This window comes from Hemicordylus capensis, chromosome 4, assembly GCF_027244095.1.
Source record: "Hemicordylus capensis ecotype Gifberg chromosome 4, rHemCap1.1.pri, whole genome shotgun sequence".
In the NCBI taxonomy this organism is placed as follows: domain Eukaryota; kingdom Metazoa; phylum Chordata; class Lepidosauria; order Squamata; family Cordylidae; genus Hemicordylus; species Hemicordylus capensis.
The window spans coordinates 319,322,004-319,348,704 of NC_069660.1; the positions used below are offsets into that span (position 1 = coordinate 319,322,004).

The 26,701-nt window shown below is 43.9% G+C and overlaps 1 protein-coding gene across 1 annotated transcript; it reads right to left on the minus strand.

Annotated features, from left to right (window-relative positions):
- CHMP4B (charged multivesicular body protein 4B) lies at positions 1–24,065 on the minus strand. Its single transcript, XM_053247632.1, has 5 exons — positions 23,596–24,065; positions 9,334–9,511; positions 3,370–3,484; positions 2,767–2,893; positions 1–809 (listed from the first exon to the last, which is right to left on the minus strand). Exons 1-5 carry the CDS (start codon positions 23,786–23,788, stop codon positions 742–744), a joined length of 681 nt encoding a protein of 226 aa, XP_053103607.1. The 5' UTR covers positions 23,789–24,065; the 3' UTR covers positions 1–741.
- Positions 24,066–26,701: the final 2,636 nt, after the last annotated feature.

Here is a 26,701-nt window from a genome sequence, read left to right on the forward strand (position 1 = left end):
TGAAAATCAATCAAGATATTTAATACAGTGCAAACCATAGATCCTTATTTAAAATAAATGTGTTTGAATGGGCTATTGGTTATCACAAATAGCAATCAACATCCAAGTGCTATGTAGAAAAACGTTGAGTTGGAATTGGGAGTGTAAACCACCACCCTCGCCCACAAACCTCCATGATAAACCAACTTTTATCATTCCAAATCCATTTCACCCATTGAAATGAGAACTGTGACCAAGTCAGTGTAGTGATGAGAGTAGTGCCAATGTTGTCAATGGATATAAATACAGACTTTAAAGAACTAAAAGCCTAATGCATTTGTACACCTAAGCATAATAAGCCAACCATGGCTTACGACTTTTCCTTTTGAAATGCTTGACAAGACTTCTAAAAACTTTTCAATCAACTTAAGTTACAGGCTTCACATCCCAAGTCAGACCCAACACAGCCAGAATCTTGGATGATCCAGCGGTGGCATTAGCAAAGTCCAGAAGCTGCATGTTGGAATTTTACCAACAAGGCTTTTTATTTAAAGAAATCCAGCATCCTAAACTGCAGGCAACTTTCCATGGAAACTGTTTCCCTTGCTCAGACCATGCTATGTAGAATGCAGCTCCCGGTGCTTTGGGCTTAGAGTAAAGAAATAAAGACATTGAGCTTAATGATGTCTCCCACCCAGGTGTGCACCTGTAGCAGCAGGTGACCAGAGTCCCAATTGCTTCTCCAGCTGGTAATGTGTGTCGTTACATGGTTTCAGCCCAGGCTTCTAGCTCTTTCATGTCATCATCCTCTTCCTCTTCTTTCTTTTTTGCTGGGAGCAGAGACAAAAGCACAAAATTATACTCCATGTAAGCACTGTAAGATATTCCCCTGAGGGGAGGGGGCTGCTCTGGGAAGGGCACCTGCATGCTGCTATGCAGAAGGTTCTAAGTTCCCTCCGTGGCAGCATCTCCAGATAGGGAGGAGAGAGATTCCTGCCTGGAACCTTGGAGATGTCGCTGCCAGTCTGTGTAGACAATACTGAGCTAGATGGACCAAAGGTCTGACTCAGTAGAAGGCAGCTTCCTAGGTACTGGGGCTGTGGACCTCCAACTGTTCACACCTCATTGGTACAAGAGACATTATTCATGAAACAGTCTTCTGCAGAGGAGAAAGTAAGAAAAGCCCTGCTGGATCAGGCCAAAGGCCTATGTAGTCCAGCATCCTGCTTCACACAGTGGACAACCGGGTGCATCTGGGAAGTCCAGATGCAGGAATAAGGCAACTGCCTCCTCCTGTTGGTGTTCTCTAGCACCTGATAGAAATCTACAGATATCGAGGCTTGTAGCCTTTGATAGCCCTGTCCTCCATGAATCTGTCTAACCCCCTTTTAAAACTGTCTAGATTGATGGCCATCACCACATCCAGCAGCAATGAATTCCATCGCTTAACTACATGTTATGTAAATGAGTACTTCCTTTTTCCTGTTCTGAATCTCCCAGCATTTAGGCTTCAACAGATGACCTCAGGTTCTAATATTAACCTGAGGGAGAAAATCTTCGCTCTGTCCACTTGAGCTACACTATGCACACGTTTATACACCTCTATCATGTCCCTCTTACCCACTTTTTTCTAAACCAAAAGGGCCCAAACCTTGTGGTCTGTCCATCCCAAGCCCAAGATCCTTTTCCTGGCCGCTCCCTGCCAGCTCAGACCTCATCAGCACATATGTGAAGCCAGAATTTTTAGCCCCAATGCGCATCACTTTACACTTACATACTTTGAACTGCATTTGCCAAGAGGTCCTTTTGCAGTTCTTTGCATTCTGTTTTTGTTTTTCCCACCCTGATTAATTAGGTGTCATCCGCAAACCTAGCCGCCTCACCCCAGACTCCAGAACATTGATGAACAAATTAAAAAGTACCAATCCAGCCAACAACCTGGATGGCTTTAAGAGGGGTTTGGATAACTTCATGGAGGAGAGGTCTATTGACGGCTACTAGTCGGAGGCCTGTAGGCCACCTCCAGCCTCGGGGGCAGGGTGCCTCTGGGTACCAGTTGCGAGGGAGTAACAGCAGGACAGAGGGCCTGCCTTCAACTCCTGCCTGTGGGCTCCCCAAAGGCATCTGGTGGGCCACTGTGTGAAACAGGATGCTGGACTAGATGGGCTTCCTTGGGCCTGATCCAGCAGGGCTGCTCTTATGTTCTTAATCCCAATACAGATCCAGTAATTATGTGTCTTTATGCCAAAACAGATGCTGATAAATTAGGAGAATATGGGGCTTCAAAAATGCTAAGCTCTCTCAAAAGGGGCAACTGCTAGTTTTCATTAGCTGTCATCACAAGCCTGCTTAAAAATCAAAGCTGCCAACTACCACCTTTAAGCACAGGGCTCACATAAATATTACCCTTCCCAAATGGGCTGCATCATACTTCGCAGCTCCTTGTTGTGTGCTGCCCCAGCCATGGGCAGCATCTGGGTGCTGTCACCACCAAAGATAGGCAGTGCAGATGCAGAACATTTGAAGCAGCCTGCCTCCTGCAAGGGTGACCATGTGTGAAGGACTTTTCAGCAGCTCCCACATGAGGACTGATAACATTTACACTTACTCAGCAGCAGCTTGTCCTAATGAACCCAGAGCAGGGCGGCAAATTAGGAAAAACTGCCTCTGGTTCCCGGAAGCCCAACCACACATGTTTTTTCCATCCTGCCCTGCAAGAAGTGCCATGCTGCCTGCAGGCTGGCCATTCATCAGGTAAAGCCGTCTTCAGAAATGTGAAGTACTCACTTGGCTTTGAAGGTATAGATATTGAGGGCACATTGGGTAGTGGGACTGTCTCCGGACCACTGATCTCCAACAAGTTTTTGTCCAATTCTTCCTGTTCTAGTTCCTCTAGTTCAGCCATGAGTTCATCCTATTTGTGCAAGAGGAGAGAAATTTATAATGACAGATGGCAGCACCAATACAACAGCAACCACATCTGCTAATATTATAGCAAAAGATTGACCCAAGAAACTTCGCACTCTAGGAGTCTACAAATGTGTTTACATCTTCAGATTCTTCAGTTGTTCCCAATGGCTAACCAGAGTTCCAACAAGTTTCTCTAGACCTTTGATATGGAAAACTCATCAGTTTATAGTTGTTTTTATAGATTATGTGTCCAATATTATGTGCAATTCTATTTCATTTATTTAAAATATGTCTATACCACCCAAAACTTAAGCATCTGGGCGGTTTACAATTAAAATCATTTAAAACATTAAAAACAATTAAAACCCAATATTAAAAATTTTAAAACTATAAATCTAATCAAAAGCCTAGATGAATAAATGTGTCTTCAGTGCCTTTTAAAAAGTTTCCAGAGATGGGGAATTTACTCTGCACTCTTACCTCATCAAACTCTTCCCCAATTCCTACAGGTTTTGAGATAGCTGTTGAAATTTCATCTGCTAATTCCTGCTGCTCTGCAATGTCCTGCATGAGTTCATCTACTTTGTCAATGTCCCTGCAAAAGAGAAGGATTTGAGCCATCCATAACAGTGATAGGCCAGGAGACCAATTGAAATCCCAATTTTAATACAAATCAAATACAGGAACTATCCCTATCAAACCACGGCTGACATGACAAGCAGTGATCGCCAACAGTAGGGGTCCATCAGGGCTGCTGCACAGTTTACAATGCAGCTCTGATGGTGTAGCCAGGGGATTGCTGCAGCATAGCACTCCTTCCATTAGAATCAGAGGAAGGAGTGCTGTGCTGCTGCCCCAAGATCAAAGGCTCTCACCGAGGGGAAACCGAGCAAAGCAATTTGAATCCTTCCAAGTGTCTTTTGCAAGGTTCCCTGCCCCTTGAGTTGGACACCAAGCCCTCTGAAGGAACCGGTAAGCATATCCCCCATTTGAGAGGCTTCCATGACAGAAAACTAATTAGGCACGAACAAGAAAGCGTGGGGGACCCCAAGCAAAATTTAAAACAGAACCAAGGAACAAATGTAGAACCAATCATCCAAATTAGAAAACTAAATAAGTGTTTAGGAATATTTAGAAAAATAAGGTAAATTAATTACTCCCTTCCCACTCTTGCACAAGGAAAAGGAAAAGAGATAAACAAGGAGAAACCTGACTAGCCTAAATAGCAAAGAGCAGGAGCTCGTTCCTTTTTGTGTTTGTTTTTTTAAATATCTTTTTATTATTTTTCCAACAAGGTAACAGAAATAGGAAAGGAACATAGAAAAAGAAGATAGATAAAAGTAACTTTACAGTTAACGTATCTTGGACATCTCATAATTACATACGTCAATTGAGGGTTCAGCAGAGCTCCACCACACACACACCCTTGCCAGGAATGGTAAAAAAATAAACAGAGATAAGATTTTAATTGGCCATCTATTCTAGAAAAAAAACCAAATCTTGGATGAGGGTGTTGACCCTGTGCTAAATTGTAAATTATGAAAGGTTCCCAAATAGAAATAAATGTTTCATCTGAAGTATTCTGTAAGTAAGCAGTAACCTTAGCCATAGAGGCATATTCCCATAGCTTTAATAACCACTCATCTTCAGTTGGGATTATCTGTTGTCTCCATTAGGCAGCATATAATATCCTGGCTACAGTAATCATATACAAAGACAGCTCCGTATACTTGGTAGAAATATAGGATTTAGTCATATTTAACCAAAAAATCTCTGGAGAATAAGGGAAATCTATGTTTAAAATTTCTTGCATCTTATGGTGAATTTTTTCCCAGAATTGTTGTGCTTTGTTACTTGTCCAGCACATATGATAAAATGTCCTCGCATGGCTCTTACACTTCCAACAATCTCCAGAGTAATTACTATCCATCTTTGCAATCATCATGGGAGTAATATACCAGCAAAAATACATTTTATACCAATTTCCCCTTAAGGTGCTATTTGCTGTAAATTTAAAGGTTCCTGAAACCATGCTATAATTATTTATATGCTCCATTATTGAGTTCAAAGAGTCCTTTGGTTGAGTAATTGTAAGAACCACATCATCTGCATACAATGTTATTTTATGTTCTTGCTCCACCATTTTAATTCCAGAAACTTTTTGTTCTTGCCATATCTTCATCACCAATGGTTCAAGAGCTAGGATAAACAACAATGGTGAAAGGTGACATCCTTGTCTAGTACCCTTTGTAATAGGGCATTTTTTGGATATCATCCCATTCACTATTATCTTTGCTGATTGATCCTGGTAAATGCTTTGAATCCATGAAAGGAAATTCAGACCACAGTTCATTTTTTCTAATAGTTTAAACAAGATTGTCAAAAGTTTTCTCTGCATCCAAGAAAATCATGGCTGCTTTACACTTTTTCTTTGAAATATCATCTACTGCATTCAATATATATCTCAGATTGTCTTTCATGTATCTCTTCAGTACATATCCTGTCTGATCCAGATGTATTATATTAATTTTAAAACATTTTAGCCTTCCTGCCAAAATCACCGCAAAAAGTTTGTAATCCACATTCAGCAGAGAAATTGGTCTGTACGATTCTGGTCTAGTTGGATCCTTCCCTTCCTTATGAATAAGAGAAAGGAATGCTTCCTGCCAAGAAGAAGGCAATGTATGACAATGTAATATTTCTTTCATCACTTGGGTCAATGGACTGATTAATATTTCTTGAAAAGACTTGTAATAAACAGCTGAAAATCCATCCAGGCCTGGTGAATTAAGCCTGAGCCACTGTATTGCTGCTTTTGTTTCTTCCTCTGCAATTGGTTTATTCAGCAGCTCTTTCTGCCAATCGATGAACTCCGATATTTGTAAATTCTCTAAATACTGTGAAACCTTCCCAAGATCCAGCGGTTCCTTTCTGTATAATATGGTATAGTATTCCATAAACTGGTCTGTCGTCTTATCTGTATTTGAGATGAATTCTTCCCCATTCCATATTGAAGTGATGGCTCTCTTCTCTTGCTCTTTTCTCAATTGATAAGCCAATAATTTGTCGGGCTTATTACCTTTCTCAAAATATTTTTGTTTTGCAAAAGTTATGTTCTTGTATGTCTCTTTTGTCTCTATGAGATCCATTTGTTTATGGAGCTTCTTTATGTTTTGCCATATATCCATTGAGGGATTCACCTTGTGAGTCATTTCTAGTCTATTCAACTCATTCAATAAGGACTCCTCCTGTTGCTGCTCAACTTTCTTCCGCCTCGAAGCCATTGAAATAAGTAATCCTCTCATGAAGGCTTCACTGGATTCCCATATTGAGAATAATGAAACATCAGGTGTCATATTGCTCTGGAAGAAGCTCTTTAGTTTATATTGACACTTAAACTTAACCTCTTCCTGAAGTAACAGAAGATTATTCAGTCTCCATCTTCTTGGACCAGTAGGTTCCCTATTAAACTTAATGATCAATGGACTATGGTCAGCATACATTAACTGTGCGACCTCCACTCCAATCACTCTCGATAACACAAATTTTGAAGTCAAACACATATCAATCCTTGAGTATGTTTGATGTCGTCAGGGGAAAAAGGTATAGCCCTTTCCAAAGGATGTTTATATTGCCATACGTCTTCTAAAGACAAGAGCGCCATATAGTCAAGCACATTTCTTGGCAATTTGCCGGAATTCTTCTTGTGTCCTCCTGTTTTATCAAGAACTGGTGAGAGAACTACATTCCAATCTCCCATTACTAAAATTTCTCCTTCAGCTATCTCAAGCAGTGACTAAAAGAATTAATCATAAAATCCAGTTTTATTGTCATTTGGAGCATAAATTGAAGCAACTGATTTTGTTGCTGGTTTTGTAACTTCAGTATAATGTATCTGCCGGCTTTATCTTGAGTTTGTTCCTCCAAGATCCATGACAAATTCTTGATATAAATCGCCACTCTATTTCCGCCCCCCCTTACCCTTGGTGGCTACATAACTTCGGCCAAGAAATTTCCAGTCCAGTAAATTGGTTTTGCTCATCTTAATGTGAGTTTCTTGAAGGCAAATGATGTCTGCTTTTCCTTTTTTCAGTTTCAAAAAGATTCCCCCCCCCCTTTAAACTGGCTATTCAAGCCATTAACATTTACATTAAATATTTTTAATTCACCCATGATTCTAAGTAATTAATATTATCTTGACCTGATCTATTCTTTGTCTTTCTTTCTAAAAAGCCGAAGCTTGGTCCCGTTTCAAATCTTCAGATTGGTTCCCCTCTGGGGTTTAATCTGGCACAGTCGAAGTATTTGTCACATTCAGAGAAACCAATAGACACTTTGCATCTTGGGTCATGTATATCTGTGCCTTCCCTCGATCCATAAAAACTTCCAAACAAAAAGGTACTGCCCACCTATATTTAATCCCTCGTTCCTGAAGAACGACTGTCAAATCTGAACTCTGTGATCAAGTCTTTTACATTTGAATTCTCATGCAGTCTTCTTGATTAACAATTCCTTCTGGGTCTCTGCCATCATATCTAAACTCTGATCATGGCTGACTATTTTCTTTTCTATCTCGTCAAATCTGGATTTCACTTCTGACTGAAAAGAGTCTAGCTTCTGCTCAATTCGCTGAGTAGTCTTCTCAATCTTCTCAGTCACACTATGTAACTCTGTGGCAAAGATTTCTCATAATTGGGAAAGGGAAATCGTATCCCGAGGAACTTGTAAGCCTTCTTGTCGGTTTTGACCTTTGGCACCTTCAGAGTAGTCTCCTTTGTCATCTCCTTTCCCCGTCTTTTTCTTATCCATTTTCCTGGTATATGAAACAGGTATGCTACTGCTCAAATATTTTCTTATTAAAGAGAGAAAATACCCAAGAAAACCCAATGGTAAAAGCTAATTTCATTGGGAATTTACGGGGGGGGGGGGGGGAATATAAAATAACAACTTCTACAATTACATTAAATTACTATTATTCCAATATCAGTAACAACCATATTAATCAAATGCAAATACTAAGAAAGTATAAAAAGGAGGAACATTTATACACAAATTCTACAGGAGCTCTTTCCAAATGCTGTCTATAGGAGTGAGACAGAACCGGAACTGGGAATAGGCGGACAACTAGCTGGCCGATAAGGACGAGCATTTATGTATTTATTTATTATTTCTCTATGTAAACCGCTTTGGAAACTTTTGTTGAAAAACGGTATGTAAATATTTGTTATGGTTTGCCTGCCTGAAATTTGATTGGATCCTGTCTCGGAGCATGCAGAGGCTGACAACCCAGCATAGAGGATGTCCTCCCTATACATTGGGAAAAGGTGGGAATGCCCCATTCCAAGAGCAGTGTACCACACTCAGTTATCAGGATCCAAGCCAAGTTTTCTGCTGCTTTGTTACACCAAATATGAAGAAGGGTTGCGGGGGTGGATCTACATTCTCCTCCCACCTCCCACCCCCTTGCTCGCCCCTCAGCTAAGGATGGCCACTGTTTTCTCTAGACTGTGCTCGGGGCCAGGAGTGAATAGCAGAAGCAGGACTTCAGGTATGGCACACTTAGGCTCAGAAATCTTTAAAAAATACATGTATATTTAGTATGCAATATAAAAAAGAGCTGTAACATCTGTGTGGAATTATTCCTTAGAACTTGAAACTTGATCACATCACTCATCAGTAGAGCCCGACCAATTCATGCCATCTGATTGACAGGACAGCCCCCGCCCCCAAGAACTCTGCCACAGATAGCAGCATTCTAAGCCAAGTACATCTTATGAGGCGACAAGCATTCTGTGGCATGTTTCTATTCTTTCCAGGTTCAATTTATACTTTGTTTGCCATCTAAAATGGCCTCACATTAAAACAAAACAGAACATAGGAAGCTGCATATACTGAGTCAGACCCTTGGTCCCTCTAGCTCAGTATTGTCTACACAGACTGGCAGCGGGTTCTCCAAGGTTACTGGCAGGAATCTCTCTCAACCGTATCTTGGAGATGCTGCCAGGGAAGGAACTTGGAACCTTCTGTTCTTCCCAGAGCAGCTCCATCCCCTGAGGGGAATCTCTTCCAGTGCTCACACTTCTAGTCTCCCATTTATAGGCAACCAGGGAGGGCCCTGCATAGCTAAGGGGACAAGTCATGCTTGCTACCACAAGACCAGCTCTTTTCCTGAACTAACCAACCAACTTTAACCAACTAAGATTAAAAGATCTGGACAATAAAATGTTCTCAAAAGAAAAATATAGCCTTTTCTGTGTACAGAAGTCTTTTCCCTTAGAAATGGACCCCCAAAGATGGCACCATTAGACTTCAGGATCTGCCTTAGAAACTGGAGAGCATTCAGCCCAGTGCCTTGTGGTCCTGCCCAGCCAGACCCTTTGGTCACAGGTTGCTCTCAGTCAAAAGTGGGCCCACTCAATGAACAAAGGAAGAGGGGCGTCTTACATGTTGTCATGTGCCGCTTTCATGGCTTTCGCAGCAAAGCCCATGTTCTTGAGCACTTCAGTGTTGGTGTTGGCATTTTCAAGGGCTTCCCTCTGGAACTCGATTGTGGACAACGTGCCGTCTATCTGAGCCAGCTGCTTCTCATACCTCTTCTTCCGCTTTAGAGCCTGAAGAGCAGCTGGACAAAAACCAAGACAGAACAGGGTTTGAGATATTGTGTACATCTAGCACTGCCTCAGGCCTGCACAACATTCATTCATTCATTCCATTTCTATACCGCCCTTCCAAAAATGGCTCAGGGTGGTTTACACAAAGATATAACAAACAAATAAGATGGAACCCTGTCCCCGAAGGGCTCACAATCTAAAAAGAAACATAAGTTAGACACCAGAAACAGTCACTGGAGGGATGCTGTGCTGGGGGTGGACAGGGCCAGTTACTCTCCCCCTGCTAAATAAAGAGAATCACCACGTTAAAAGGTGCCTCTTGCCAAGTTAGCAGGGGTAACATGCGGCCCGGGAGGCCTTTTTTCCTGGCCCCTGGGGCTATTTCCTCCCCCTGCTGATTAAAAAACACACACACCAAAAAAATTCCAGCCGCTGCACGGCCGAGGAGATGGCTGCGGGGGTGCGGGTGTTCTTCCTTACCCTCCCCCACAGCAGCAGTGGCGCACAGTGGCAGAAACCAGAGCGACACTCAGGTCTGCTATTTGGCCCAGTGTTGCTTCCCAACTGCGAGGCGCGCCTGCGCAGTTAAGTCTCTCTCTCTCTCTTAGGCCAAGCCTCCTGCTGCATCCTTTCCATCTTTCTTTCCCCTTCTCCCTTCTTTTCCAAAATTATGAGAAGAGGTTCTCATTTTTTTTTTCTTTAAAAGTGTTCCATGTTTTGTGTGATGATTTGGCAGAGGTGGAAAGGAAGAACAATGCATTTTATTATGTATTTTGTACAGATTGTATAATATTTATATTATTAGAATGAATTTTAATTCAACTTATTTCATATTAATTTAAATCAATCTTGGCCTGCCAGAACATCAAAAGTTAAATTTTGATTAAATTCATTTTTAATTCATTTCACTTTAATTCAGTTGATTGATTGATATTAAGTGTTACTCTAATAATCAGCACCCTAGGAATTGACCTCGGCCCCCATGAACCAAGTCATGGTTGGTTTCGGCCCGCCAGGTCATTTGAGTTGTGCAGGCCTGCTCTAACAGAACGCCATTCAGGATGCAAAGACACTTAATTTAGGCCAAAAACAATGCCTCCTGCTTTTGGGGGTTCCTTTTTTCAAAATTAACCTTGGTTACCAATAAGCGTTCTTTCCTAAGCAAGTCAATTTTACTGAGGCCGAGTCTCTCTTGTCTACTTTGTATCAAAATATAGGATATACAGCCACCAGACAAGTGCCAGCAGCCTAGATATCCTGCATAAATGGTATTAGGCAGCTAAGCACCAAAAGGCTTGTTGAGCAATAAATCTGTGCTCTGTTAAGCAGCTGCAGAGAGGAGGAGAAAGCTCATCTTACTCTACAATCTCCCCATCCCAGATGTCCATCTCATTGGGTTTTTTCTTCCTACCATGTCACATGGCAACCACCGGAGGCAATGCACTGGGAGGGGAGGAGAAAAGAGGAAGCCCACGTCACTGGGGTAAGCCACAGCATTCTCTGCGAGAGCCACTGGCAGCTGCAGGGCCATCCTTCCCTCCAGAAGGAGAGACTAGAGATGTACAATTCCTGGAAATTTAGAAGTCATGAAAAAACCCTGATCCCCGCCCCCGCCATTTTTTGTATAACCTGCTTTGCTCCTAACATTGATCATGTTTGGTATATTACATTTAGAAGTAGTTTATTCAGACAATTAATTTGAATGTGGTAATTTACTTGTAAATGTTATTTAATTTGTTACAAATGGACTGCAAACTGCTGAACTACGTAAGCCAGAATCTTCTATTTTCAACATCATCGTTTTGGCAGCTTCTCATAAACTGTCAAAAGCTCCTTTAGAAGCAGGCAAATAGTTAATGTTGAAAACGGTGGGGGGGAGACTGGTTTCCATACAGTGCAGTGCCCTGCCAAAGTGGGGTGGGCAAATTCATTCTGTGCACCCCCAAACCACATCCTACCAAGCTCACAGCAGCTCCGTCACTATTCACAATTGTGTCATCACTTTAGGAATGAGCTTCCCCCATCACTTTCAGAAAAAGAGAAGAGGGGAAAGACTTATTGAATACATTTTTGCCATGTGAAACTTTGCCTTTCTGCTTCTTCAAAAAGATCCTTCATTTTTCTTCTTCAGTTCCTTCATTTTTATCATCTTAATGACTTACGAAAATTGAATTGCCTGGATTGAGGCAAGCCTCCCTACCTTTTCACAAGTTCCTTTATTTCTTGACCTGGTGTATTTCCAAACATAGACCGGTTTCTTTCACATGCTGCAGAAGACGGAGGAAAATGAAGCAAGCAAGAAGCTTGCGAGAGTGAAGGCCAGAACACCTTTCCTTATTTGAACACTTTCCTTAAATATTTTATTCATAATTCCCAAAGAAAATACTTCATTATCCAGTTTTATTCAATTTTTGAGAAAAAAAGCAAAAGACCCTGTCCACTCCCCATTTTTCCAGGTTTTCCCCAAGATTTTCCCCTAAGAGAGACCACCACAAAGATGGCATGAGGCAATGCCCCCCATCCTGTCTCCCCAATTGTTTGATGTCAATCAGGTCTGAGCCAAAAAGGGGGTGAGGAGATTTTCACAAAGTTTTTCATCACCATCAAAAGGCTGCCTACACACACAATGTTTCAGGACTTTCTATGAAAGGAGAAAAAACCACGCTCACGTATTCAAACACTACCCTCACTTTGAATAGGCTTTGTTTGCACGCAGTGATCCTAGTTGGCTAGGATCACCCATATGGCCAATTTAGGAAGCACTGCCCTGTCTCAATTGGCTTCACTTCCTCTTGGCAATGACACCATATAGTCAAATTTGACTGGCTAGGGAGAGGAAGAGAAAGAAAGAGGAAGTTAACGGTAAGAGAGAGGAAGGAACTAGTAAATACACTTAAAACTTAAAGTTAGAGTGTCTGTTTGGATGGAATGAGTAATCATTCATAATTCCGCTTTATTTATACCTGCTGTTTGATAATATTCCTGGTTTTGGATTTTTAATTGCTTCTTGCTATTGTATTTATTAACCTGTTATCAGAAACTCTGATGATTAATTTAAACCCTGCCTAAAAATAAATAAAATCCTTCTTCTGCATCTACAGTTACAGATACTTGATTTAGGAGTTAACTTAAAGGTTGAGGCCTCTGCAAGCCTGGAGACCAACTCTCTAGGTCACAGAACAGCACATGTCCATGGTGTAGAATTGCAGGCCACAAGCAACAATATCTGGGATTAATATGCAAAACAAGGCCGCCTGGTACGCCAAGAGGAGAAGCTTGGGCAGTCAGAGCTGATGTAACAACTAGCATTCAGGCAGAATTATAGCCAATTTCAAAACTAAAATGTTCATACACAACTATTAGCATTAAACAGTATGCTATGAGATGCCACTTTTTAATATTAAGAACTACATTTCTACAGAACACTGTGCTATGTTCTCAAAACTGCCGAGATGTGACTGTTCAGTTTTCCATTGCCAGCTGCAAATTCCTAATGAAAGGAACGTGTAGATTTAACACTCTAGTCGGGAATTACTCTTCATACCAATATAGCTTCACCCATTTGTGGTTTACAAAATATTTCCAAGAGCAAACCCATAGACATTGGTTGGTTCACTCCCTCATCTGGACTCTCTTCACAATTGCTGGAATTTGATCTCCTTTCCACTGTAAAACATTCAAACTGTAACCTGACTGCAAGCTGAAGTTAACCCGCATTCCTGAGCCTACATCAGACAGACCAGTTTATGTTACAGCACAGCCAGTTTAGTGGCTTCTATTCATCATAGTCCTCTGGACAGCGAGTGTGGGGGGGATATTAATCTACCTACCTCACAGGGTTGTTGTGAGCATAAAAATAAGCGTGTACACCACTCTGAGCTCCTCAGAGGAAGAGTGGGATATATAAATGTAAAACAAATAAATAATCATCCAGTAAAACCATTTTGAAATCAGGACACGTGGATGTGCAACTTGGCAGTCTCTTTATTCCACATTATTCAGCAGGTGAGGCTGGGAGGTCAGGTGTTATGGGGCAGCCATTACATAATTTTTGTCAGGAAGTTACATCCTCTTCCGGAAAAGGGTATATTTTCAAAGAAAAGAGTAAACTGTCTACCGAGTCAGACCCTTGGCGCACCTAGCTCAGAACTGCCTACACTGGCAGGGGCCCTCCAGGGTTTCAAACAGGGGCCTTTCCCTGCCTTATCTAGAGATGTCAGGGGGTGAACCTGGAATGCTCTGCATGCAAAGCAGATGCTCTGTCTCTGAGCTACAGCCCCAGCCCCTAGAAGAATACTATGGGCACTTCTTCCAAGCAACCGACTGAGCTCGCTGCCTTATTTCACAGAAACAGAAAAGGTGTGCTTAATCAAATGGAACATCCACAATTTTAGGAACATAGGAAGCTGCCATATACTGAGTCAGACCATTGGTCTATCTAGCTCAGTATTGTCTACCCAGACTGGCAGCAGCTTCTCCAAGGTTGCAGGCAGGAATCTCTCTCAGCCCTATCTTGGGAATGCTGCCAGGGAGGGGACTTGGGACCTTCTGCTCTTCCCAGAGCGGCTCCATCCCCTGCTGAGGGGAATGTCTTGCAGTGCTCACACTTCTCATCTCCCATTCATATCCAAGCAGAGTTTTGGATAAGAGGACAAATGCTTGGCTAAGGGGCCAAATCATGCTTGCTACCACAAGACCAGCTCTGCTCTTGACTGCCATACATGCTACACCAATACATGCCACAGTCCAACTCCAAAATGGTGGTGCTGTGCACATATAGCTTGTCAGAGCACATTCACTGGGCATTTAAGAGTCAGGGTGCAGTACATTTGCACCACCACAGGGAATGAGAAGAACTGCATAGAAATGGCTGTGAAGCAGGTCACACTGACTCCACGTGGCAGGGCGGGGGCGAGCACTGTGCAGATTCGTGGGCACTAGGCTCTCTGAAGCACAGCCCGGCTATTTCAAACTGCTTTAATTTTTATAATCTTGAAACACTGTCAAATACAACATACTCTGCATGGAATGGCATTTAAGCAGACCAAAATTCGATCCAAAATTCTATCCCATTTATCCTAAAGCCTAAAATAAACCTTGTGAACCAATTATAGTGTATTTTGTGTACTGTGGAATTACAGAAGTGTTCTGCAGGACAATTTCTAAAAGTTTACTTACAGAGAATATAAAACACAGCTCTTTCTAGAGAACATAAGCCTAAAACAGAGAAATCTTCTCCAGACATTAACATGGGCAGCATCCAAACTAGCAGCAGAAGCTCCTTCCATGAATGAAAGGCGTGTGGCACTTGTGCAAGGACCCCTGCTCATCATCCCTTGCACAACCACAATGCTCTTGGCATTCACAGAAGGAGTTTCCACTGAAGGAGCACAGCTCCACAAGAAGTGTGGAATCCACACAGTATTTGCTAAAAAGATTCCAAAAGCCTCCATAAAAGTAGATCTACACTGGTAGCTTCCAGGTTTAATGAGAAAATAAGATGATGAATTCTTCATTTGTCTTAAGGTAAGTTAAGTAGGTTCAGGTCTTTTTGGTGCTGCACCATATTTTATCGAACACCGCAATGGCTTCTTAGAAATCTGGCTATGATGCTAACACACCAATGATGGACCCATATACTTTGGCTAGTTTTGTTAGGAACTTACTAGATATCAGCATGGATCCATCAAACTACAAGGAGATAAATATTGTTCCTATTGATGCCACTGAAGACGACCCTCTTTGGGTGGAAACATGTCTGGCTTAGATTGATTCCTTTGGTTTTCTTTTTGGAAATTGGTACCTGCCTGATTTGGATTTTCAAGTGTTTTGCAATTGGTTTCATCCTCTCTGTCTGCTGATTTGGGACATTTATCCCCATGGATTTGATGATGACTTTTTTTAAAAGCTCTGAACCAAGTTCAGACTTTTAAAAAAGCAATTATTGTCTATTCTAATCTAATTGTTCTTGTGAGTTCTTTTGAAATATATAACACCTTCCTATTCTTTGTTAGTCACTTGTTGGTTTGGAGTCTTTGGCAGTTTTTGGTTAAAATTTTAGAATCCATTCTATTCCCCATTTCTTCTTTCTTGGTACACAGCAGTAATTTCATGACTGCCCAGTTTCATTAATGCTAAAGATTCCTTAGACCCCATAACAAATTATTTGTATGATATTACAAAACAGTAAGCCACTTAAACTCATTAGGCGCTGTACAAAAAAACAAACCAACTGGCCCTGCCCACAGGCTTACAACCTGATCAAGATTAGGGAGGAAAGGAAGGCAACATCAATCAGGAAAAGCCAGAGAGAAAAGCTGTATGCTGCAAACATAACAGAAAGAAAATACAGACAGAAAAAGTCTAGAACTTGAAAAACAAAAATTTGCAAATAAAGCAAATTTTACTCTACTTGTGTTAGTTAAACACGAATAAAATTTGCTTTATTTGCTCCAATTACATAATTTTAATATTTCTAACTGAATAAATATAGGTAAGCAAAGAGAAGAAACGTAGTGTTTAAATTTAGGTCTGAATGCAGCGGGAGGGAGGGGGATTAAGGCGGTAGTAGCACATCTACCATTCAGTCCAGCATATCAGTGTGTAATGAACAACTGGAATTAAATAACTACAAAACAGCAGTAGTAAAACGGAAGTTATCTTGCATTTCCTGGCATGTCACTGCATCTAATGTTACAATAAGCTTAACTCAAGATGGCTTTCCTCTGCACTGGCTTCTGGGCTCCGAGACTGGAGGCAGGCAGCTTCCTGCACTGATCATCTGGGCACATTTAATGGAAAAAAAAGATTCACTCACTCAAAACACACACACACACCCCTAGGTGGCCAGATTTGGCTTTTAAAAAGCCAAATTCTGGCTTACGGCCCATTTGACCCACGAGTATACCCCTTAGGTTCTGGCAACTGTCACACACCCCGTGTCCACCCACTGAAATAGGGAAGTAGCAGATTTAAGAAAATTAAGAGGAACTATAACCTTATAAAATACTTCTGTCAAATTCATGGGCCCAAGTTAGTTGATGGCTACTAGACCTTTAGAAGATTGAATGCACAAAAGGCAGGTGTAAGAGGTGAGTGAAACCAGGAACTAGGACTTAAGAAAGGGGTGGACAATAACATCAAGCACTGTGCATGAACTCCTGGGGGGATTGGTTTGCCAACTGAAGTGTTAATGCCTCAGGCAGCATTAACTGCATACCAACACAGCATGTGGTGTTGGTTCTGGCATGCAGTCTCTGCATGTAACTGAGGCAATGTGGATAGGAAGAAGCATTTAAATAGTCTGCCTGCAAAGCGTGGGATGAAGTGCTTCTGGGAAACTGTGACCACTCTCAGAAAGCAAATTCTTGAGCTAGATGGATTCATGGCTGATAACTGAAGACTTGCATCCTTTTAGATCTCAGAATCTCAGCTTTTAAAAAATAGCCCTCATAACTATGGAGATAGAAAATTTGAGGATGGTGAGTTTCATTTACAAGCCAATAAAACTTTTTATGGGTGATACACCATTCATGCCCTAAACCAAACGCAATATAATCTCCTTGATACTAGCAAAATATCCTCAGCCTCTTATTCAGGCTAGGCAAAAACAGGATATTCAGCAACTCCTTGTAGTACGTTTCTACTTTCAAGCAAAATGATAGTAATTTGATGATCTTAATATATGCACATATTCATATTTGAACAAGGGTTGGCAATTCAAAAGTAAGCCACCAATCCATTCATTCACAAATTAATAAATGTGACTAACTTGAGAGTTACTACAGGTATTAACAAATCTGTCAATAGGCACCCATATTTACAGAACATTATTTTGAAATTTACCAGATTTAGCCTCCACAAAAAAGAAAGACATTCACTGCTGAAATATTTAGCATTTTTATAGCATTTCTGCATGTTCAGCACACCTAAACATTTTGTAATCCTGCAGATACGCTGCAAGATAGGCCAGTATTATTCCTCTGTTGCAGATGCAAGGGTGGACTGCAGCCTAGTAAGAACTCAGCAGTGATTAAATTCAGACTGGAGACTTCCTGATTCATAGTGCGCAGTACAATCCTGAGCATACTTATTTTGGAAATAAATCTCGCTAAGTTCATTGGGATGTACTCCCTGATTAAACCATAAGAACAGCCCTGTAGAATCAGGCCCATGGTCTGATCCATCCAGCCTCTGGAGAAGCCAAAGCAAGAGCTGAGGGCATGCCCTATCTCCTGCTGTTGCTCCCCTGAAACTGGTATTTAGAGGCATTTTGCCTCTTAAGCTGGAGGTGCCTATAGCCCTCAGACTAGTAGCCATTGATAGACTTGTCCTCTATGAATTTAACTATCTGATTAGTTTTCTCAAGAGTCTTTAATGAGGAAATTTGCTGAATTTTGGAAGTCCAGGTATACTATGCCAACTGGATTGCCTTTATCCACATGCCTACTGACACTCTCAAGAACTCCAAAAGGTTGGTGAGGCAAGATTTACCTTTGCAGGCCATGCTGGTTTTCCTTCAGCAGGGCCTATTCTTCTATATGCTTAACAATTTTATCTTTGAGAATGCTTTCCATCAATTTGCCCGGCACAGACAACAGACAATTAAGCTAACCAGCCTGTAATTTCCCAGATCCCCCCTGGATCCCCTTTTTAAACATTGGTGTTACACTGACTACTTTCCAGTCCTTTGGTACAGAGCCTGATTGTAGGGATAAGTTACATATTTTTGCAAGGAGGCCAACAATTTCACATCTGAGTTGTTTTAAGAACTCTCAGATGGATGCCATCTGGCCCTGGCAGTTGGTTAATTTTCAATTTTTCCAAACAGTTTAGAATGTCATCTCTCATCACCTCTATCTGACACAGTTCTTTAGCCTCTGTCCCTAAGAAGCTCGGTTCAAGCACAGGTATATGCTCAGTATCCTCTGCTGTGAAGACAGATGCAAAGAACTCATTCAGCCTCTCTGCAATTTCTATATCCTCCTTAATAATTCCTCTCCATCATCTAATGGACCAACAGCCTCCCTGGCAGGTTTTCTGCTTCTGATATATTTAAAGAAGTTTTTGTTATTCCCCTCAAAGCTTTTAGCTACATGTTCCTCAAACTCTCTTTTTGCCTCCCTTATTGTCTCCTTGCAGAGTTTGTGTTCTTTCTGTTCTCTTCATTTGAGCAGGCCTTCCAATTTCTGTAGGAAGTATATTTCCTTTTTATAGCTTCCTTGACTTTACTTGTTAGGCATGCTGGCATCCTCCCGGACATGGTGGTACCTTTCCTCCCTTTTGGTGTGCATTCTAACTGGGCTTCTATAATTGTAGTTTTAAATAAATTCCATCCATTCTGGAGTGAAGTATCTCTTGGTTTTCCCTTTCAGTTTTCTTTTCACCAAGCTCCTCATTTTAGAGAAATTTCCTCTTCTGAAGTTCAGCGTATCTGTGTTTGACTTCCTTGGCAATTCTCTGTTCGCATATATGCCAAATTTGATCACACTATGGTCACTGTTCTCTAAAGGTTCCATGACTCTGACATCTCGCACCAGGTCCAGGTCACCACTCAGGATTAAGACAAAGGTCACCTTCGCTCTGGTTGGTTCCATGACCAACTGTTCTAGGACACAGTTGTTCAGCAAACCTATAAATCTGGCCTCTGTCATTATTTGAATTGAAGTCACCCATTATCATAGCTTTGTCTCTCTTTGACACCTCTCTGATTTCCTTCTGCAACTCCTAGTCACTGTCAGCATTTTGATCAGGAGGGCAATAGCACATTCCTAGTATCACATTTCCTCTCAGGACTTGTATCGTCATCCACAGAGTTTCTGTGAGTACTCCGGTCTTCCTTGGTTTTCTAGCTTGTTGGATTCTCTCTCTTCTTTAACATGCAGTGCTACTCCACTCCCAATCTGCCCCTCCCTGTCTTTTCTGCGGAGTTTGTATCGAGGAATAAGTGTCCCACTGGTTCTCACTGTCCCACCATGTTTCTGTTACACCCACCATATCTATGTTTTCTTTAGCAACCAAGCACTCCAGCTCACCCAATTTGGCTCAGAGGCTTCTGGCATTGGCATATAAGTACCTATAAGCTGAATCTCTTACCAGGTATGTACTATCTTTCTTATGACCATTTGATCTCTTTGCCCAGCTAGCACATCCTTCTGTCTGATCTTTACCTGGTTCTACTCTGATCCCTTCAGGTTTATCTGAAGCATTTACACCTTCACATCTTAAAGGATGGCATTTGCCGAACCAGATACTGCCTCACTTCTGTCGGCTATCCCTAAAGCATCATTTTAAAAGCTGTTCTGCTGCCTTTCTTGTTTTTGAGTGCCAGCAGTCTGGTTCCATCTTGGTTGAAGTGGAGCCTATCCCTTTTGTACAGGCTTTGTTTGCCCCCAAATGGATCCCAGTGCCTGAAGTTCTCATCCCTGTAACTCTCTAAGCTTCTTCAGATCAGCCACCTTGGCTTTGAGGGAACCACTACTCCCAGATCAGCCCCCTGGCTTCCCTGAGAGCCAGGCGCTTCTTGCACGGAACACACCCCCACAACTTCTGCCCATCTAGTCGATAGCCATACATGCAACATCCTGTGCAATACACCTGGAAGCACCCCCTCCCCTGCTGGCTTTCTACCTTCATCACTGGTTTTCTTGGCTGTTTAGAGTATTTGAAGATTGTTTGAAAGTTAGGTCTTAGCTGAAGTTGTCAGCTATTCAACAGTTTAAACTTTCGTTCCCGAGAACATAAAAGAGAGAGTAGCAGTTACCTTTTCTTCCTCCATGTGATCAAGAGGGGCTTCCTTCCTTTTCTTCCTCTGTATGATCAAGAGGGGCTCCTTTCAAACTCTCCTGCATACTTCCCCACTAAGCTCAACGCAAAACTCCTACGATATCCATTTGTTAATGGCTGTTTGCTAAGCTCCTTGGCCTCCGTTTGTATCCCACATAAGAGTAGGTTACAAACTGAGGCAACCAGGCTCAAAAGGAATGTGGCCTCTCCCACCAGATGTGGCTCACCTCAGCCCAAGCTGGCTCCTCTCACTGTCTCTCTCCAGGTAAAAGAGAAACTAAAATAGAAAGCCACACAGCCACCAAAACAAGCCCTGGCAAAAACACAGACACACACACACTGGGACCAGTCCCCCAAAGAGATACCAGCCCCTCAAAATCTCCCCCTCTTCCTGTTTGTTTGAAGAAAAAAAGGTTTTGTTTTTAGAAAAGTTTGCTACCTGCTCACGTCTGCTTCTCCTCTTGCCAGAGTAGGCTTCAAGGCCTGGGGATTGCAGCTTTAACTTTGTCACACCAGCTGTCAACAAGCCATGTTGCAGAACAAACTGGAAACTGTTTTGAAAGCTAGGACACCAAACCGTCTCTCACCATCGCAGAGCAAGGAAGCATTTGCCAATTAACAAGCTAAGCCATTCCAAATAGTCAGATGGAATTCTGCCAAGGAACCAAATAAACCTACAGCAGAGACAAGGCACTCTAAGTTGGCATCTTCAAAGCATTTTACTCAAATCGTAGCTGCAGAAATGGGAAAGGTATGAATGACATTTACTGAAAACACAGCTTGACGAAGGAAAAAGGATGATCCTATGATGACAAATGTTCTAGAGATGAAATGCTATGGTATAGTGAAGAAACAATTAAAGACCATATTTCCAGCAAATACCGTGAACATGCAGACTTTTGTGCTACTTATAGTAATAGTGCACGGGTTATTATGGTCAAGAGAGAACTGAAGCAGAACCAGTTAACGGACACAAACTCCAGGTCAACATAACGAACTGAAGCTTCATGAAAAGGATCAAGAGATCTCTTCAGACTCAATGAAAAGGAGACACACTGACCCTTATCTGACAAGGAATCAACTGGAGCTTAGTCTTGGTTAGGAAGTACCACGCCTGAAGTAGTCCAGACATAACTAAATTGCATCACTACACACAGAGTGCATGCCTGTGTCTAGAATTGTGAAAATGTAACATGAGTGAGACAGGAAGCATCCTGTATTTATGAGCTGATCAAAATACACTGCCCTTGATATCCCAACTCTTCTGTTGCACTGACTCAAGTGCTACAGCAAAACTTGAATGGGGGATACCTGAACAGACACACAACAAATAACTTACACTGAAGATTAAAATAAAGACTCAAACAGCAGTAAGGCTGCTTGCTGCCAACTTACTTCTGCATGTGTGCATGCCAACAAGAGGATTCAAGAGGCAGCTCCCCCAGCTGTTAAAGGGCACAGGAAGGAAGATAGGATGTCCCCTAAGTGAGCAAAGAGGCACCTTTCAAAATGGCTATTCACTTATATTTTAGGAAGGGGAGAGCAACTGTCCCTATTCAACCCCAGCACACCATTTTCCCATTAGCTGTTGCTGGTGTCTATTTTATGTATTTGTTTAGTCTACAAGTCTTTTGGGGACAGGGAACATCTTATTTATTTATTTTTCTAAGCAAACTGATTTAAGAACTTTGTTGAATAGTGATACGTAAATATTTGGAAGAGGAGGAATGGCATTAGAAGACATTCATCCAAAACCACCCCTAACCCATGAAACTGATTGCCAGGAAATTTAGGACCAGCAAACTGAAGTATTTTTTCACACAACACATAATCAACTTGTGGAATTCTCTGCCACAAGATGTGGTGACAGCCAACAACCTGGAAGGCTATAAAAGGGGGTTGACTAACTTCATGGAGAAGAGGTCTATTTACGGCTACTAGTCAGAGGGCTACAGGCCACCTCCAGCCTCAGAGGCAGGATGCCTCTGAGTACCAGTTGCTGGGGAGTAACAGCAGGAGAGAGGGCATGCCCCCAACTCCTGCCTGTAGGCTCCAAGTGGCATCTGGTGGGCCACTGTGTGAAACAGGATGCTGGACTAGATGGGCCTCCTTGGGCCTGATCCAGCAGGGCTGTTCTTATGTGCCCAGACATATGGCCACATACACAGAACATTCTAAGCATCATTTACTTCACTCAAGCAGTCAGTCAAGCCAAGTCCACACAACAGCCCCCAAGTGCCTGTAGCAACTCTTAACATTCGGGGCAGTGTGGTGGTGGTGGGTCAGCCTCCAAGCTTGCTGCCCTGCCAGGCTCTCTGCAGATCTGTGGAGATGAGGAGGGCAGGGAAATCGCTCAGGACAAGACATTTCCAGTGATGGCACGTATGCAGCCAGTACTCCTCCTCCTGGGACACCCAATGGGCTACCTCAAGAAGAGATGGTGGTTGTTTTTCCAGATGAAAACTCACACACACACCCCGCAAGTGAAACCTTCATCAACTAATGTATGATGTGCTGATGCACTTATGACTCTGCTCCTTTCCCTGGCGTTTTCTCAACTGACTGGAGGGGCAGGAAGGGAAGATTGTGTGTGTGTGTGTGTGTGTGTGTGTGTGTGTGTGTGTGTGCGCCCCCCATGCCCTTTCGTAGGAGTGGAAAGGACATTGGGACAGCACTGCCAAGGAAACTGGGACATAGGAAGCTGCCATATACTGAGTCAGACCCTTGGTCCATCTAACTCAGTATTGTCTGCACAGACTGGCAGCAGCTTCTCCAAGGCTGCAGGCAGGAATCTCTCTCTCAGCCCTATCTTGATGCCAGCAACTTGGGACCTTCTGCTCTTCCCAGGGTGGCTCCATCCCCTGCTGAGAGGAATATCTTACAGTGCTCACACTTCTAGTCTCCCATTCATATGCAAGCCAGGGCAGACCCTGCTTAGCTAAGGGGACAGGTCATGCTTGCTACCACCAGACCAGCTCTCCTCTCTCGAAATGTGCCCCCCCCACTTGACGCACTGACTGGGGAGCCGCAAGTGAGTCGGATTAAAGCCAGACGTGGCCTTCCCTTCCTCCCGCTCCCCAAGTCAGTGTTCCCTCTAACAGGGATCCCCGGCGGTTATGGACCACAACTCCCATCACCCCCAGCCAGAGGCCATTGCAGCTGGCGGTGCTGGGAGTTGTAGTCCACAACCTCTGGGGATCGCTGTTCGAGGGAACAGGACCGGTCCACACGCCCGGGGGTGGGCGCGCTGTAGGCCCTGCAGCCTCGCCGCCCGCCCGCCCCTTCGCCCCGGGCAGCCCCCGCCGCTCACCGCGCTTGTTCTTGGTGCCGTGCTTGCGGGCGGCGGCCAGCTCCTGCTCGATCTTCTTCTCCAGGAACTCCTGCTTCTTGCTCAGCATCTCCTCGGTGTCGCGGAGCCGCTGGATGGCCTCCTGCGGGGAGGGGCCCTTCCCGGCGCCCTTCCCCGGGCCCGTCCCGAACAGCTTGCCCAGCAGCCCCGACATGGCCAGGCCGAGCGGGGGCGCCGAGAGGAGGGCGAGGGCGAGGGGAGGGAGGCCCTGCTGGAGCGCTGCAGGCGGGCAGGGGTGGGGCGGGGAGGGCCCCTCCTCCGCCTGGTCCCCCTCCGGCTGTCCGGCCCTGCACAGGCCCGAAGGACGGCGACGGCAGCAACAACGGTGTCCGTTCCTCAACCCGCGGCGGCTTCGGCAGCGGCTGCCCCCGATCGCGCCAGGCCCGGAATCGGCCCGCCCACAGTCACCCACGTCATCCCGGGTGCCAGGGCAACGCCCGTGACTCCGCCCACAGCGTCAGAGCAACGGGGGAGGCAGGCCAATAGCACCGCAAGAGCTGCTGGGAGTTGTAGTTTGTTTGGTTTTCCCCCTTGCACGGCCCACGAGTACGGCATGCTGGGGAGTTCAGGAAAGTGGCGCTACACAGGTGTAGTCAGTACACAGGGCGACGCTTGGATAGGATTCACATAGAGTTGAGAAAAGACAAGAGCCCCCGCTTCCGGTTTCTCTTTGAACGCCGCCAACTGCGGGGCGACAATTCAATCTCAGCGGAAGGAAGGGCTTGAGCGCTTAAACTCTATGGTGCGCCAGCTGCTCCATCAAGAACCTGAAGTGCGTGCGCCAGTATTCCTGCCTTGTTGCAAGCCTGCCCTGTAGGTGGCCGTAGCTCTGCCGCCCGCCTGCTTTGGTCCCTCCCTGGTTTGGTTCCTGGAGGATTTTAAGGATTGCGGAACTAAGGGGCGTTTGGTACGCGAAGGGTTGGAAGGAGGGAGTACTTGGCAGCTTGGACGTAGGGGCCGGAAGTGGGGCGGTGTGTTGGGGAGCAGTGTCCCCTGTAAAGGGGATGACCAGATGTTGACTCCAGTTCCCATAATCCCCAGCTGCAATGGAAAACGGTAGGGGTTTCTCAAACTAGAGTCCTCAAATGTTACTGGACTACAACTTGCACCATCCTCAGCCACAGTGACCAAAGGCCATTAGGGCTAAGGATGATGGGAGCTGTAGTCCAGCAATATCTGGGGGACCCCACCAGCAGTGTTCCCTATTAGAGGGATGTTGTAAACTACAACTCCCAGAATCCCCGAGGAAAAGCCATTGCAGCTAGGGATTCTGGAAGATGTAGTCAACAACATCTGGGGATCCCTGTTAGAAGGAACACTGGACCCCAGTTTGAGAACCCGTGGCCAAAGGTGTTAGGTACAGCTGATGACTACAATGCCATTGTCCTAGGGGATTATGGGAGTTGTAGTCAACAGCACCTGGGAATCCCTGTTACAGGGAACGCTGATGGGAGATCTACAGAGGTGGGCTTACATGGGAAGGAGAAAATGGGGCTGATGAACTGAGGTGACTGCTGCCAAACTGGGCAAAGGGGAGGCTCTGGGAGGAAGAGAGCAGCTCAGTGGGAGGGTCTGAAGGGAAGGAGCATGGGGAGAAATGGGGGTGTTGGCAGCTGAGGTGGGGAGCTGTGGCAAGCAAGAGAGGGGCCTCTGCACCTGTGCAGCTGTGTGGGCAGAAGCCCGTGAGGAGTGGTGATTGCTGTGGCCCAGGGGAAAAGCCAAAAACTCCAGGCTGTGGGTGGTGTGTGTCAGGAGAAAGGCTGGAGTTGATGGTGGTCGTAGTAGTAGTCGTAAAAGGTTGGGTGTGGTTGTGCGCTGTGCTGTTTTGCTTTGCTGGCTGCTGCTGGTGAGAACCTGAGAGTGGAGACACCTCTGATCTAGAATGGTCTAGGGTTGCTGACGGGGGCAGGGGCTCAAGAGGTTACGATTTGCACTTGCATAGGTTGGTTAAAGGCCTAAACAGGCAAGAGGCCTGAGCTTATTTATTTGTTCATTTGAGGGGGGGAGTTATGTGGTAGGCAAACCTGTAAGCTCCTAAATCAGCTAAAGAAAGATTTGGCAGCTGCCTGCTACTTCACTTGATATGGAGGTGGGGAATTGTAAATACAATTTTATTAGTATGTTCAATAATTCCCTTACTTTGAATCTAAAACAGATAGCTTCCTGTCAGCAGAATGCCTGAATCAAAAATAGTGGAGGTGTTACCTAAGCAAGGTGAGTGGTTTCTCACCTCTCTCATGTCTCCACATAGTCGCCTCTTTTCCAAACTAAAGAGTCCCAGATGCTGTAGCCTTGCCTCATAAGGAAGGTGCTCTAGGCCCCTGATCATCTTGATCATCCCCATCAGTGTATATGTGAAGTTGGGTTTTTTTGCCCCAATATGCATCACTTTACGCTTGCCAACACTGAACCGCATTTGCCATTTTGTCACCCACTCCACAAGTTTGGAAAGATCTTTTTGCAGCTCCTCACACTCTGTTTTGGATTTCACTACCCTAAATAGTTTGCTGTCATCTGCAAATCTGGCCACTCTGCTGTTCACCCCAACTTCTAGATCATTTATGAACAAGTTAAAGAGCACTGGTCCCAATACAGATTCCAGGAGGAGCCCACTTCTTACTTCCCTTCATTGTAAAACTGTCCATTTATTCCTTTCCTCTGTTTCTTGTCCTTCAACCAGTTACCAATTCACAATTGAACCTGTCCCCTTATTCCATGACTGCTAAGTTTACTCAGGAACCTTTAGTCGGGAACTTGTCAAAAGCTTTTTGGAAGTCCAAGTATACTATGTCAACCGGATCACCTTTATCCACATCTAGGTGGCCAGATTTGGCTTTTAAAAAGCCAAATTCTGGCTTACGGCCCATTTGACCCATGAGTATACCCCTTAGGTTTTGGCAACTCTGAAATTTTTCCACATGCCTGTTGACACTGAAAGAACTCCAAAAGGTTAGTGAGACAAGACCTCCCAGAAGCCATGCTGGTTCTCCTTCAGCAAGGCCTTTTCTTCTACAGGTGAAACTCGGAAAATTAGAATATCGTGCAAAAGTCCATTAATTTCAGTAAT